Raw genomic sequence first — 13509 nt, 5'->3', positions numbered from 1 at the left:
ATGATAAACAAAAGTAACTTTAAACTGAAAAAGGAAGCACCAAAAAACCATCCCATTCTTTTCTTAAAAACTACTCACAGGAACCACAGTAAACTCTACTTCATCTGCAATATGGAGCTGGTTCCCATCCAGAATTTCACTGAAGTGGAAGAACATACGAGCATCACGATCCACACACTTGATGAAACCAAAACCATCTCTCATGGCAGCAATTACACCCTGAAATCCAGATAGTATTTTCACTGACTGTGAAGCTTGTCAAGAAAACAACACTCAACTTTGGAAGCATCAAGTTGAATTCATTAGGAATTCTCTGTATTAAGACCCAAATTCTGTATTTACATTTTAATTTCTCCATTTAAATACAAACTCATTGCTTTCAGTCTTTCAGTAAATTAACCTCTAAGCAATTGTGTGAGATGCTACTCCTTGGCCGGTATGCATAGAAAAAACTATCGCACTGCAAAGTAAACATGCACACGATGTATTCCTTTTAATTCTCAAATCTGTGAACTTGGTATTATTACCCTATTTTGCAAGATGAGGAAACTGAGGATGAAGGAGGTTAAGCAGTTTGTCCAAAGCACACAGCTAATTAACTGGTAGAATCGAAGATTCCAAATAAGACCCAAGCTTTATGACAACATCCAGAAATTTTAAAAAGCTGTACACTAATACTTCAAATACTTCCAAAGTCAACTAAAAGCAATTTTTTAGTCTCTATCTTAAAAAATTTTATGTGAGTTTAGGTACAGGAAAGGCTTAAGATTTACTTCTAAAGAATAAATATAGGAAGTCCTTTTCTTATTTCTCACCTCCCCCCCTTACTAAATTATCAGCTCTGTGAGGGGATTATATCCAGAGTTAACTGGCACACGGCAGGTACTCAAATGTTTACTGAAACAATTATTATCAACCTACCAATGACTTATATATTGCATACGGATTTACATCATTACTGATGATGATTCTACAACCAGTTCTGAATATAGCATAAACAATATCCTGACATTTAATCCTTGCTATATCTTAATGGCAGCCAAGCTACTCTACGATGTAGTCCATACTGTCAAGCAAAATAGATGCTACCTGAGAAGTTCTTAAAAAAATCATTCATTTGGTTCTCAAAAATTTTAAAGTTAAACGCACATTGCAAGTGTCAAATAAGATCAGATCTTCAGAAGTAAAGGTTAAAAGTTCCAAGAAACTTAAATTTCCATTGAATGTACCCAGTTCCACTGACAGCACTGAGATATATACAACACGTTATGACCCCCAACAGAACTAACTATGAATTACATCTGAGAAAGTTAATTTATGAAAACCAAGCTTGTAAAATACATTTGGAAACAATTCTGGTATATGTCATTCCTGGATTTATATCCACTAAAAAGAATTTGCAAAGCCCAAAAAACCCAAAACCTATTTAACTTTGTTTTATTCAGTGTTTACTAAATATTTTATGGAACAGTTTGGGAAAATCTACTTTCTACAATGATAGACTTGAATTTTCTCAGTCCAGAGAATCACTGACTCTCAAAAGATCTTAGAAATCATCCTGTACACGTTTCCTTTTCTAAAACTTTTTCAGGGGCACCTTGGTGTCTCAGTTGGTTAAGCGACTGCCTTCGGCTCAGGTCATGATCCTGGAGTCCCGGATCGAGTCCCGCATCAGGCTCCCTTCCTGCTCAGCAGGGAGGCTGCTTCTCCCTCTAACCCTACCCCCCTCTCATGCTCTCTCTCTCTCAAATTAAAAAAAAAAAAAAATCTTAAATAAAAAAATAAAACTTTTTCACATCTACTCCAAGATAACTGGCAGAGTCAGATATCAAACCCAGACTGACTCAAACATCTGTGTTCTTAATCACTTAACAAGGTAACTGCCCAATGTCATCATTACCTTAAAAACTTCTCAGTACAGCATTACAAATTTGAATATACCATTGACCCCATATTGAACACAAGTATCAAATAATATCCAACACTTACCATCTCTCTGGCTTCATTAGTGAACTGAAATGTATTTGATAGAACTTCTATGTTGGTTGCTCGTTCTAATTTGTCACGTCGGTCTGTTGAAATATTAAACCTAACATGGTCGCCTTCCAGCAGGGTCACCTTGGATTTTGTATCTTTGTCTCCAAAGGGAAGTTCTTTAGGAATCACAAAATCAACTTTGATGCGTCCTGGCAATGGGTCATTCTGATGAGAAGGAAAAACTATTTTAGCTGGAGATTTCTCATCCTTCCTAGTTCTAAGTCAAACAAGAAGAACACACAGCAAACCCATGTTATTTATAATAAACAGTTCCCTACAGGGAAAAAAGATGTTGATAACTTAAGTCCAATTTGAAAGCTGTGTTCTATGGTCACATGATGTGATCAACCATAAAATCGTAACACTGCAGTTAAGAACCTCCACTCTGACACAGAGATATTTTATTTAAGGAAAAGAATTTCAAGTCTTTTATGTTTCACATTTCTTTAGCAATGACACCACTAGTCTCCTCTCCTCACCTTACCTCCCACACAAATGAAACAAATGCAGGGGGAGGGGCTAGGAGAGAACCCCAATAAACGCACACCCAAACTGGTTTTCCCCCAATTTAACCAGCAGTTTTGTCCCTTTCTCCTTATCACCCAGTAAAAAATAAAACATATTTGTGGATACATCACTGGTTTCTCATTTAGTTTAAAGATATATATATATATAAATAGTCAATTGTTCCATTATCATAAAATTACATTAATCAAGTAAAATTTCTGTATACCAAATTATTCTACTACTGATGAGACAAAAGAAAACTCTCTTGAAAAAGACTATTTACCTGGTTTTTACTGGGTACTTTTGGGATTACTTTGGTTACAGTTCCTTCAAAATGTTCAATGCTGATATCTTCAAAAATGACTGTTCCTTGAGGCAATAGTTTGACATCTGTTGCAACTTCTTTACCCTAAATCACAAAAGGGGGGGAATCATTTCATTTTAAGTGTTTTCTAAAAATTTAATTCATTTGATCTTAAAAGAAGGCCAAAGATCAAGTTAGTCAACTATCTTACATTTCTGTCCTTGATTGTGAATTCCACGTCATCTCCAGGCTGTAAGGTTTCTAAGTCACCCTTAAATTCACTATAGTGAAAGAATATCTCTTTTACAATATCACCTCTTTCAATAAAGCCAAATGCCTCCTAAAGACAAACAAGCAAAACCCAAAAAATAATAGGAACATTAGGTACTATTAAGTGTACATACTTACGATTACAATTTGCAATCAATAAGCCTTTTCATAAAATTATACTGTACCGGAAACAATATATTTGGTTAGGTCTAATATTAGCAATTATCAGTTACATGGCCCATTTTAAAGAACATAATGTATTAGTAACCAAGGAATTTTAAGAAATTTCTTATAATGTTAACAGTGAAATATTTTTAAAGGGAAGATAAAGAGAAAAAACAAAAGGTTCTTGGGTACTAAAAGTAGTCAAAGAAAAAAACCTGAAGTTTCTCATATTTGATGACACTTACCTTCATGGCACAAACTACTCCCTGATAGCGGGCTTGTTTCTTTTTCAACAGCATAATGTTACGAGCACTTACAGCACCAGTACTAGAAAGGAATAATTGGGTGGGGAGGAGGAGGGGGGGGAATCGAAGAGGGGTGAAAAATGCATTGGTTTGGTTAGGTATGATGAGTCCAGAGAAACAAACTAGTTTTCTGAGGCCTCAAGAATTTTATGTCAACATGAAGAGCAAATGTAGTTTACGGCACATGATCCTTTTCATATGCAAAGGATTTTTGCTCCAATTCCCTAGCCTTCTAAATTGGACACACACATATGTACCATTTTCCCCTTAGACTCTTAAAAGAATATCATGGACACTCTATGCCTTTCTATTGCAATAAAAGAAATTCACAAGTTGAATGCAACCAAAGATGGGGAATCTAAAGTTTTAGGAAGGTCATTTCTTGGATAAACATTTGAGTAGATATTATATGCTACAAACAAAGGTACTGGGGATACAGAGATGAGTAAGAGGTGGTCTCTGTTTTCAACGAGTGCTGAATTTAGTAGCTATCCCATCAATTATTTCTGATTAAACAGCCATAAAAGAAAGCTGAGTAAATGCAGTGATTAAAGGAGAAATTTTCGACACTCTAAAAATGACATTCACCCTCAATGAAAACCAATTAGGCACCACATACTACCCTGTCCCCATCTTTGAGCAGCAACAATGTGAATCTGACTTCATTTTAAAGATGGTACAGACTGTTGGTGTAGTTGTTTTAAGAAAAGCTGCAGACTAAGCAATTACTTCCCTTAATTTTTCATGGACAAACTATAACCTAATTGTGCTTTTTATTTCAAAAATTAACAGGATAATGAAGGCACTGGAAAAATCCTACTTGCCTTTGCAACTTACTACAGTGAAAGGCTTTAGAGCCAGACTGGGGTTTAATCTGCTATTTCAAAGCTCTATGACTTCAGGCAAGTCACTTTAACTTTATGAGAACATACCTCAATTTTACAGATGACATCAGGTGAAGCTGTTCTCAGGATTAACAACTATACATAAAGTATTTAGTACAAGTGCTTGACACACACACAAACTTAATAAAGGTTAAATAAAGCCCTTTCGAGGCGCCTGGGTGGCTCAGTTGGTTAAGCGACTGCCTTCAGCTCAGGTCATGATCCTGGAGTCCCTGGATCGGGTCCCACATCAGGCTTCCTGCTCGGCAGGGAGTTTGCTTCTCCCTCTGACCCTCCCCTCTCTCATGTGCTCTCTCTCATTCTCTCTCTCAAATAAATAAAAATCTTTAAAAAAAAAAAAAAAAGCCCTTTCATTGGCTCCACCTTTAAACTCAAGCCCTATCCCTGCGCTTCCTGAGATCAGATTGAGGCCTTTAGACTGGAACTATTAATATACCGACCAACTCAATGAGTCCTTTTATTTTTTAAAGACTGATTTATTTATTTATTTTAAAGAGAGACCGTAGGCACAAGAGAGCACGTGCAAGGTGGGGAGGGGCAGAGGGAGAGGGAGAGGAGCAGGCCCCCAGCTGGGCACGGTGCCTGACATGGAGCCTGATGCGGGCCCAGACCCTCTGATCATGACCTGAGCTGAAATCAAGAGTCCAACACTTAACCAACTGGGCCACCCAGGCGCCCCTCCATCTGATTCCTTAAAATGAAGACTAAAGTCTTACAAGAGGTAAGGTTCAGGGCTAATAATTCTGTACATGCTCTTGGGACTTTGCTTTCTCTGTGCTGTTGCAAAGTGCATTCCTAGCATTTTTTCCAACTTCCTACTTTTAACTTCCTTCTGTCCTCTTATAAAAATAATTATCCCTGGACTTTCTTAACTATACTTTCCTTAAACTGCTTATGCTGATGAATTTCACAGCTGTATATCCTGTCTATTACTAGCTTGTTCAAACTTACACATACAACTACATGTTCAGTAGCTTCAGCCAGATATACCCAGACACCTGAAATTCAAAATGCCAAAATAAGTAGAATTCTCCCACACTTAATACTTTCTTCTGTATCTTCTTAGTCTGGTTAATAAGATCACTATCTGCCCAGTAGCCAGTGAAGTGGCATTTGGGACTCCCCTCTCATTAATTCCAATATCCCCCTCTACCTAATCAATCACAAAACTTGATTCTATCTTCTCAGTGTGGCTTGATTTCCCCACCTGACCACCCCTGGCCTAACCATATTAGTATATTAGATCTTCATCTTGCATATTAACTCTCATGTCACTGCCTGGAGTACCCCTACTCTCCAAATGTCTATCATCTCCATGACTTTCAATGATCTAAACTGATCACACCTCCATCCCTGCTCCCACCCACTTAAAATCCTTCAGAGTCCTAGGACTATGGGATAAAGGTCAAACTTCATCCTCCTAAGATCTAGTCAATTCAATCAACTCAAACTTTTGGCCATTTCCTCAAAATGATACTTCTACTCAGGATGCTTTTTCACCCCCCCTCATCTCCCTAGTGACTTTACACCCTTCCCTCAAAACTTCTGACTTTTGGAACAGCTCTTTGAAAGCTCTGACCATATTTTAATTATATTCCTATTTTTGACATCTGCACAGCACCCATCATAGAATAGACCCTCAAATGCTTAATGAAGTTTAAAATAGCATGAAAATTATCATTAAAATTATCTACAAGTTAGGTTTTTAACTCATTTCAAATTTCTTCTTCTTATTGGAGGGGGTGGACAAAAAAACAAAACCAAAAAACCCCAACTTAGGTAGAAAAAAGAACTTACTGTTTATTGTTATCAATTACAAAGTTTATTTTATCTCCAGTTTCCAGCTGAACATTCCCTTCGACATCTTCAGGGGTGTAAGTCAGATAAAACACTTCCTGTGAATTAATAAGCTATTATTACTATATTGGCAGGATGCACAGAGTTCTCTGTATACTGTGATTTACTTCATTAAATAAAGCTCTTAAACTGGCATTTTAAGCCAAATTTCTTAAAAATGCTTTATAACAAGTACATCATTTTATTCATATAAACACACACTTCCCCTCCATGATGCTGATGACTTCTGCGAGTCCACAGCTGAGCAGCAATCCAACTTCAAAAAGCTTACACACGTGGAAGCATTTGCCCAGAGACTGTAGTTACATTTCAAAAAAACAATTTTTATGTAAGGCATTCCAAACAAAAAAGATGGAGTTAGTGCTTAAAAAGAACCAGAAAAAAAGATCCCCTCCCACAACCCCCAAAAAAGCGAGTAAAAGGAACATTTTACCTTAATGTTCTAACTAAGGTCACACTTGGGCAAGCTAAGACACTTGGAAGTCCTAAGGATTTTTTCTTTTTAAAGTTTTTGATTATGCTGCACTCGAAAGCCTCTTAGAAACCAAATTTAAAAGTGAATTTATCAACTGCAGCTTACGTTTTCTATTTTGAATTTTAAAGTACGCTTATAGATCACATGGTGGATCAGGCAAAGGTTTAAGAAAAATACACAAGTTTACCCCATTACGTTCGTAGCATACACTCCCTGTTGGACTCTGACCCGGGGCAGCTGGAGATTTACTCTCTAAGTTGTGAGGAACAGCGCACACAACCTACCAGTCAAAAAAAAAAAAATTTCCATTGCTAATCATTTCAGGAGCAGCACTGTGCAATATTAACTGAATTTTAATATCCTCTATACTATACATAGGGATGCATTTTAATATGATCCACAAGAGGATGTCATGCTGCCAAGTTTCAAACTTACAGTACGTAAACTGACTGTAAGTACAGACTTAGGGTTATATATAAAAACCCAAATTGAGTCTTGACCATATTTTATATTCAGGTCAAGAAATGCCAGTGCTTCTGATAGAATTTTAAAATAATAATCTTTATATACTATAGCTCTCTTGCGTGCAAACTGAGGAGATGGGGAGAATCTTCCTTTTCTAATGTGAAAGATATGCAAATGCAGGGCCCTAAGAAAACACAAAGCATCAAAGCCACTAACTTGTCCATTCATTCGTTCTTCAGGGAGGATTTCTGGTTTTATCTTCACCAGTTTAACAGCAATGGGTTTCCCAGTCCGCCGGTCAGATGATACTTCAAATTCAACATCGTCTAAAATAAAGTAAGTATTGTATTTGTTGGACTAATTTTGACAAAACGGTACCTCACTTTCAAGCCAAACTTAACGTAGTATTTGAGTTGCTGTAGACCGGTGATTTCTCAAAGTGTGGTTCCTGGACCAGCATCAGCAGCATCACCTGAGAGCTTAGAAGAAATGCAAATTCCTGGGCCCCACTCCAGACCCATTGAAAGACAAACTCTAGGCACCAGGTACAGCAATTTGTGTTTAAACAAGCCTTCCAGGTTATTCTGATACATACTAATGCTTCAGAACCACTGCTTTAGACTAAGATAGGAATACCTTAGTCTTAATTTTCACAGCATTTACATACACTGCAAATGAGGCAATATAAAGATCATGACTTTTGGCAAGTTTTCTTTTTTCTTAAGCTTCTCTGTACCTCAGGTTTCCTCATCCAAAAAACAAGGATTAACCAAAATAATGCTCTTGTAGGGTTTAGAGTATTAAGTATGCAAATACTCATGTTAACTATTGTTCTGACTTTCTCCCCAAAGATATTTTAAAAAACATACACTGAGACCTTATAATTTCAGTCTTCTACTAACCCATACATTTTCTATGTGAAAGTGATTTCTATGGTGTAAGCCAAGATGAATAGTCCAAGTGGTGACATTTTTTTTTTCAGGTACTACCAAAAATATTACCTGGTAAAACAGTCAAAACTAGTACTATAAAAGTTTAATATTTTCATTGGCTTAAAATCTAACATATAACTAAAGTCATGAATATAGAGAAAAATAATTAGATCTTCCAAGTATCTATTTAAAAAAATATTAAAAAAAAAATTCAATCTATCTTTAAGTCAATGAGTCTTTCATCCCCCAAAAGACACCACACCACAGTAGAAACCAGGATTCTGCTGGTTTATGGAGACACAAGTCTGTAACTGGGCCAATTAAAAGGCCAAAAATAGAACACTGTCTTGAGCAAGTTGACATGCAAGAGAGATGTGTGATGAATTATTTTAAAAAGGATAATCAATGACAGATTACCTCCTACTTTTAAGTCCTGCAGGTTGCCATTATACTGTGAACAGTGGAAGAAAAGTCTAGCTTGACGTTCTGAACACTGAATAAATCCGTAAGAGGTTAGCAGTTTTTCAATAACCCCCGTTTCACGCAGTGCTGCTGAAGTACCATTAGGGTACCCATTGTGTCCATTGTTATGGAGAAGGTTTGGATCAAAGCTCATCTGTTTTAAAAAGAAAAAGAACTTAATATATTCAGATCTGGGCATTATCTTCATAGCATCCTAAGTCTGATTAACAAATCACTAAATTTTTAATGTAAAAAAGCAAAGAATATTAAGTAAAGGGAAGTTTTTGGGGTTTTATTACTGAAATATTAATTTAGCTAATAAAACATTTCAGAAGACATAATTTCATTTATTTTAAGGAACTGCCCCAATTTATGGTAGAATTTTCACATATCAGCAAAAAGCAACTACGTCAGTAAAAGCTGCTTTTATGTTAACTTTAAATTACTAAAACAATAATTTCAGAGAAAGGTAAGGGATATCCAAGGGATGGCAACCCAAACTACCAGAACACTTCCTTAAGAAGTTAAAATCGACTTTGAAACTTAAATAGAAACCTTAATACTATTTGGTAAGCCATGCATCCGAAAGCAATTATTTAAATTAGTAGAGATGAAAACAAAAGAAACTTTGTATGCAATACTTAAACTAGAAAATATCAGAGTGATGCATACTTAGATTTTTCAATGGAAAACAAGCCAAAACAGTGAGTGGGAAAACAGGATTTTTCTAAGACAAAACTCCAAGACAACAAAAGCTCTTCAAATCTAAAAATTTTTAATCATTTCACAGGTATATTTAAAGAAATCTTTTCATCCATTTCAGACACTGATGAAATCTCTAAATACTGCCATTTGCTTCTATCACATAAAGCAAAATAAAAGTCTTTACTGAAAGCTGCTATTTAAAGACAATGCAGTAGAACCTGTTTACATCATCAAATACTGTATCACATTCGATATTTCATTCTGCATTGAGTAAAATTATAAAAACAAATTATTTCATTAATGTAAGTGATGAATTAAAGAGGACAAAATCCCTAGCAAAGGTTAGGTCTGTAACTAATTTACTATGACAGAAACATATCCACATCATTACTAGTTTTAGACCCTTTCATTGAAAATTTGACTTATTAGTAAGCATTTTAAGTGTGAATTTGGCATTATTAATAAAAATATTTGTCACTAGGGAAAAAAAATGACAAATTCTAAAATAATAAACCCAAGTATGAGTGTTAAACAGTGTAGAAGATGGCCAAATCAAAGCCATCCAATCTGTAGGTGGTTAAGCTCTAGTTCTTTCATGTTAGACATCGCTCTGTTTACCATGTATTAACTAATTTTTACAAAGCCCGAGAAAGTAATATTATCACCATTTTATACCAATGAGGTAACAGACACAGAAAGGTTAAATGACCTGCCAAAGTCAAATGGTAGAGGATTCAAACTAAGAAGGCCTACCTCTACAATCTGACTCTAAACTAGGGCTTCCCAAACTTCAACTACCTGGCAATCTGGTTAAAATACAAAATACTGATATTAGTGGGGGCAGGAGTTTTGAGATTCTCTACTTCTCACAAGCTCCCAAGGTAATACCAATGCTTTATTTTTGGACTCATTTTGAGTAGCAAGACCCTAAACTACTAAATTTATCTTTTCTGATTCAAGATGAAGGAAATGCCTGGGGAAGTTAGAAAGTGAGTTTGCAGGTTATTTCAACCGAAGTGAGTGGCCCTCTTAAGTCATGCTCTTAACACAAAGCAAAATAAGCTGGGACGACTGTTTTCCTGACTTACGGATCTTTGATACGTGGGGGTCCTCTTTTGTTTTTTAGTCCCAGATGAGGTAGAAGATGAAGATAAAGGTAAAGAATGTGAAGGAGGGGCTGCAGGAGGGGGATGAGGATCTGATGATGATACAGTAAAAGTGTTCTCCATCTCAAACAGCTGTGATAACATAGCACAATGTTTGTAACTATGATCAAGAACAATTTAACACACACTTCAATTTCTTTATCTTTTCAGATTTACAAGTAGGTTACTTCAGCAAAATATAATTCATTCAATTTCTATTGACGAAAGAAATTATGGCGTTAACATTAAAAGGTCAAGCTGAAATGTATTTTTAAAAATCCTTTTACAATCCCAACTCCACAACATTTACAATTTTTTAAATGCCATCAGGATTCCCTGGTGGTTGCTACAGTGATACAATTCAGCCCAATTTCTTCTCAGTGTCTCACAACTTTACAAATAATCCAAAATTCTCTATCAACTTGTCTCCCCAGAGTACACACAAGATAATCCAATGGGGTATGGGAAGAAAATATTACAACTATATATTTTGTCCAGAGATAAAACAGCTTTTATAAATATCATGTACTTTCAGAGAGGACTCACTGAGTTGGTACGTTAGATCACATTTCACACACATTACTTAGGTGTTCTGAGGGAAGGGTGAGGAAGAAGTTGACAAGCGAAGCCCTCATTAATTAATTTACTTTCAGCATATTACAGTTCATATTTGCCCAATTAAGTGGACAAATTTAGCTATCTAGTTTAAACTGCCCTCAAAAACAGACAAATGGTTGAAAAAGACTGCTGCAGAAGAATCTTAGAAGATAATGCTAAATAAGGCAAACACATGCAAAGAAAATGGGACCTGACACTTCTCATCCTAGTTCTAGTTCTTTGACCTCCAAATTCTAACATAAAATGACCATTTAATAAGATTTGACAAGTCTGCCAAAACGCTAATATCAAGACTATGTACAGACTTATACTAGAAGCAGTAAAACATACTACACGTATACTGTTCCTCCCATAATAATTCATGATGGCATGAAGTTTTTAAACACTTAAAAACTAAGCATTTAGACAATATTTTTAGTGAGAGTGGAAAGCTTCTGCACTGTTAACAGGTAAACTATTTTTATAATATTGCTTATTTCATCTTCATCTTATTTTTAACACTAGATTTTACAACACAAACATAGCATAATCACATGATTTCTGAATATATACGCATGTGCACATTGACTGTACATGCTATTACATTTACTAACACTTTGATGAAATTAATTTGAAGAAGACTATTCTAGGTCCAAGGTATGTCATGACTTTCAAGCTGAGCTTCTCTCATATTTGGACCATAGTTCCTATTACCATAGAGGTAAGAACATAATACTGTGCTTTGTAACACACAGACCATGAAGTCACAAAAACCTCAAGTCTCCAGTCCTACCACATATTCCTGCAGACATGAGGTAAGACTCTTGTTTTTCTAAGGGAAAATGAAACAGAATTACAAGGAATTAAAGCTATGCTTTCCTTCTAAGATTAAATTGTTTCCCAACAAAGGTTCTGGAATTTAGGCTGTATTGGTCTTTTAAGTCTCACCTCACCTCTAAATGAACATCAAAACACAACTGAAAAAGGGCCTTTCCTTTCTCCTAGCATCTTTCCTGACTGAAGTTTCTTTCTCTAGCCTTTATTCACTTTGGGGGGGGGGCTCATCTTTTTTTAAGGAAAAACATATTACTCAGGCAACTTTAGATAAAACAATGGGTTAACACCCTTCCCTTCAAAGAATTCCTTACAATTCAGGCTAAACTACATTTTTATGGCACTGTAAAATTTTCTTAACCAGCACCACTAAAACTTTAAGGAAGTACCATTAAACAAAATAAAAGTTCATTAAAAAAACACCACTAATTACATAAAAGTAGAAGTCCAATGGAAAAAGTAGATGGCTCAAGAACAGATGCTAAATAAAAAATTAAGATAAAGACACACCAAAAAAAAAAGCGGGGGGGGGGGGGGAGGAAAGGACCAATGTATAAATGTAATTTGGCTTTTTTTAAATAGGGGGAAAAACCAACTTATGTGCCCACCTTACAGCATACAAAAATATACTCAAGATAGACTGAGTTAAATACTATAACATCAAATAAAAACATACTATTAATCAAATTTTTGAAGGAAGACTTTCTAGATTTAAAATAGAAAAAAACCGCAAAGGATCAATATTTGATTATATGAAGGGACAAGCTTTTATACTCAAACTTAAGGAAAACAAATGCAAATATCTCAGTGTACTATTAAGGAAATTTAGTCAATAAGAACTGTAATAGTCACCTCTTTTCCGGATTTTGCTTTCTGCAATTTGTTACCCCCCTCCCCCCAACAGCAGTCTGGAAGCCGGTGATTCCTCCTGACATATCCTCAGGTCAGTAGTAGCCTCACGCTGCATCATTATACGTACATCATTCATCACTTCATCCCATCATGTAGGCATTTTATCACCTCACATCATTACAACAAGGGCAAGTACAGTACAATAAGATATTCCCAGAAACACATTCACATAACTTTTATTATACTGTTATAATTGCGCTACATTAACATCTTACTGCACCTAATTTATAAGTTAAACTTAATCACAGGTATGTAAGGTTTGGAAAAAACATAGTCCATATAGGGTTCCCTACTATTCGCAGTTTCAGGCATCCACTGGGGTCTTGGAACATATTCCCTGTGGATTGGGGGGGGGCCCTACTGTACTAGAATATAAACTCCATGAAGGCAAGAACTTTTTGTTCAAAGCTAAATCCCTAGAGTTTAGACAAAACAGTTGTTGGCACATATTAGGCACTCATTTGTCAAATACTAAAAGTATTAAGACAAATAAATTAGTCTTAAAGACCATTCATTAAACATAAACACAAGAAAAACTTCACTTTTGTCAATAAAAAATTTCGATAAAGCAAATGAGTCATTTATCAAACTACCAAAGATAAAAGATTTAAAAACAGTGAGAAAGTAAGTTA

The 13509-nt window shown here is 35.6% G+C and overlaps 1 protein-coding gene across 4 annotated transcripts in view; it reads right to left on the bottom strand.

Annotated features, from left to right (window-relative positions):
- Nucleotides 1-13509, bottom strand: part of CSDE1 (cold shock domain containing E1) — a 40197-nt gene that overhangs the window by 12179 nt on the left and 14509 nt on the right. The window contains exons 3-12 of one of the 4 annotated variants that reach the window (XM_034990230.1): nt 10478-10627; nt 8640-8838; nt 7507-7616; nt 7013-7105; nt 6291-6388; nt 3529-3610; nt 3060-3188; nt 2828-2953; nt 1990-2202; nt 79-219 (exon numbers count right to left, since the gene is read on the bottom strand). In XM_034990230.1, the coding sequence (XP_034846121.1) occupies nt 79-219; nt 1990-2202; nt 2828-2953; nt 3060-3188; nt 3529-3610; nt 6291-6388; nt 7013-7105; nt 7507-7616; nt 8640-8838; nt 10478-10618 (1332 nt within the window). In that variant the 5' untranslated portion in view covers nt 10619-10627. The remainder of the gene's footprint in view (nt 1-78; nt 220-1989; nt 2203-2827; nt 2954-3059; nt 3189-3528; nt 3611-6290; nt 6389-7012; nt 7106-7506; nt 7617-8639; nt 8839-10477; nt 10628-13509) is intronic. The other 3 variants (XM_034990231.1, XM_034990232.1, XM_034990233.1) reach the window with 3 other exon arrangements.

This window comes from Mirounga leonina, unplaced genomic scaffold (assembly GCF_011800145.1).
Source record: "Mirounga leonina isolate KUSES-001 unplaced genomic scaffold, KU_Mleo_1.0 Mir_507, whole genome shotgun sequence".
Lineage (NCBI taxonomy): Eukaryota > Metazoa > Chordata > Mammalia > Carnivora > Phocidae > Mirounga > Mirounga leonina.
This window is presented reverse-complemented; position numbering and strand designations above follow the sequence as displayed.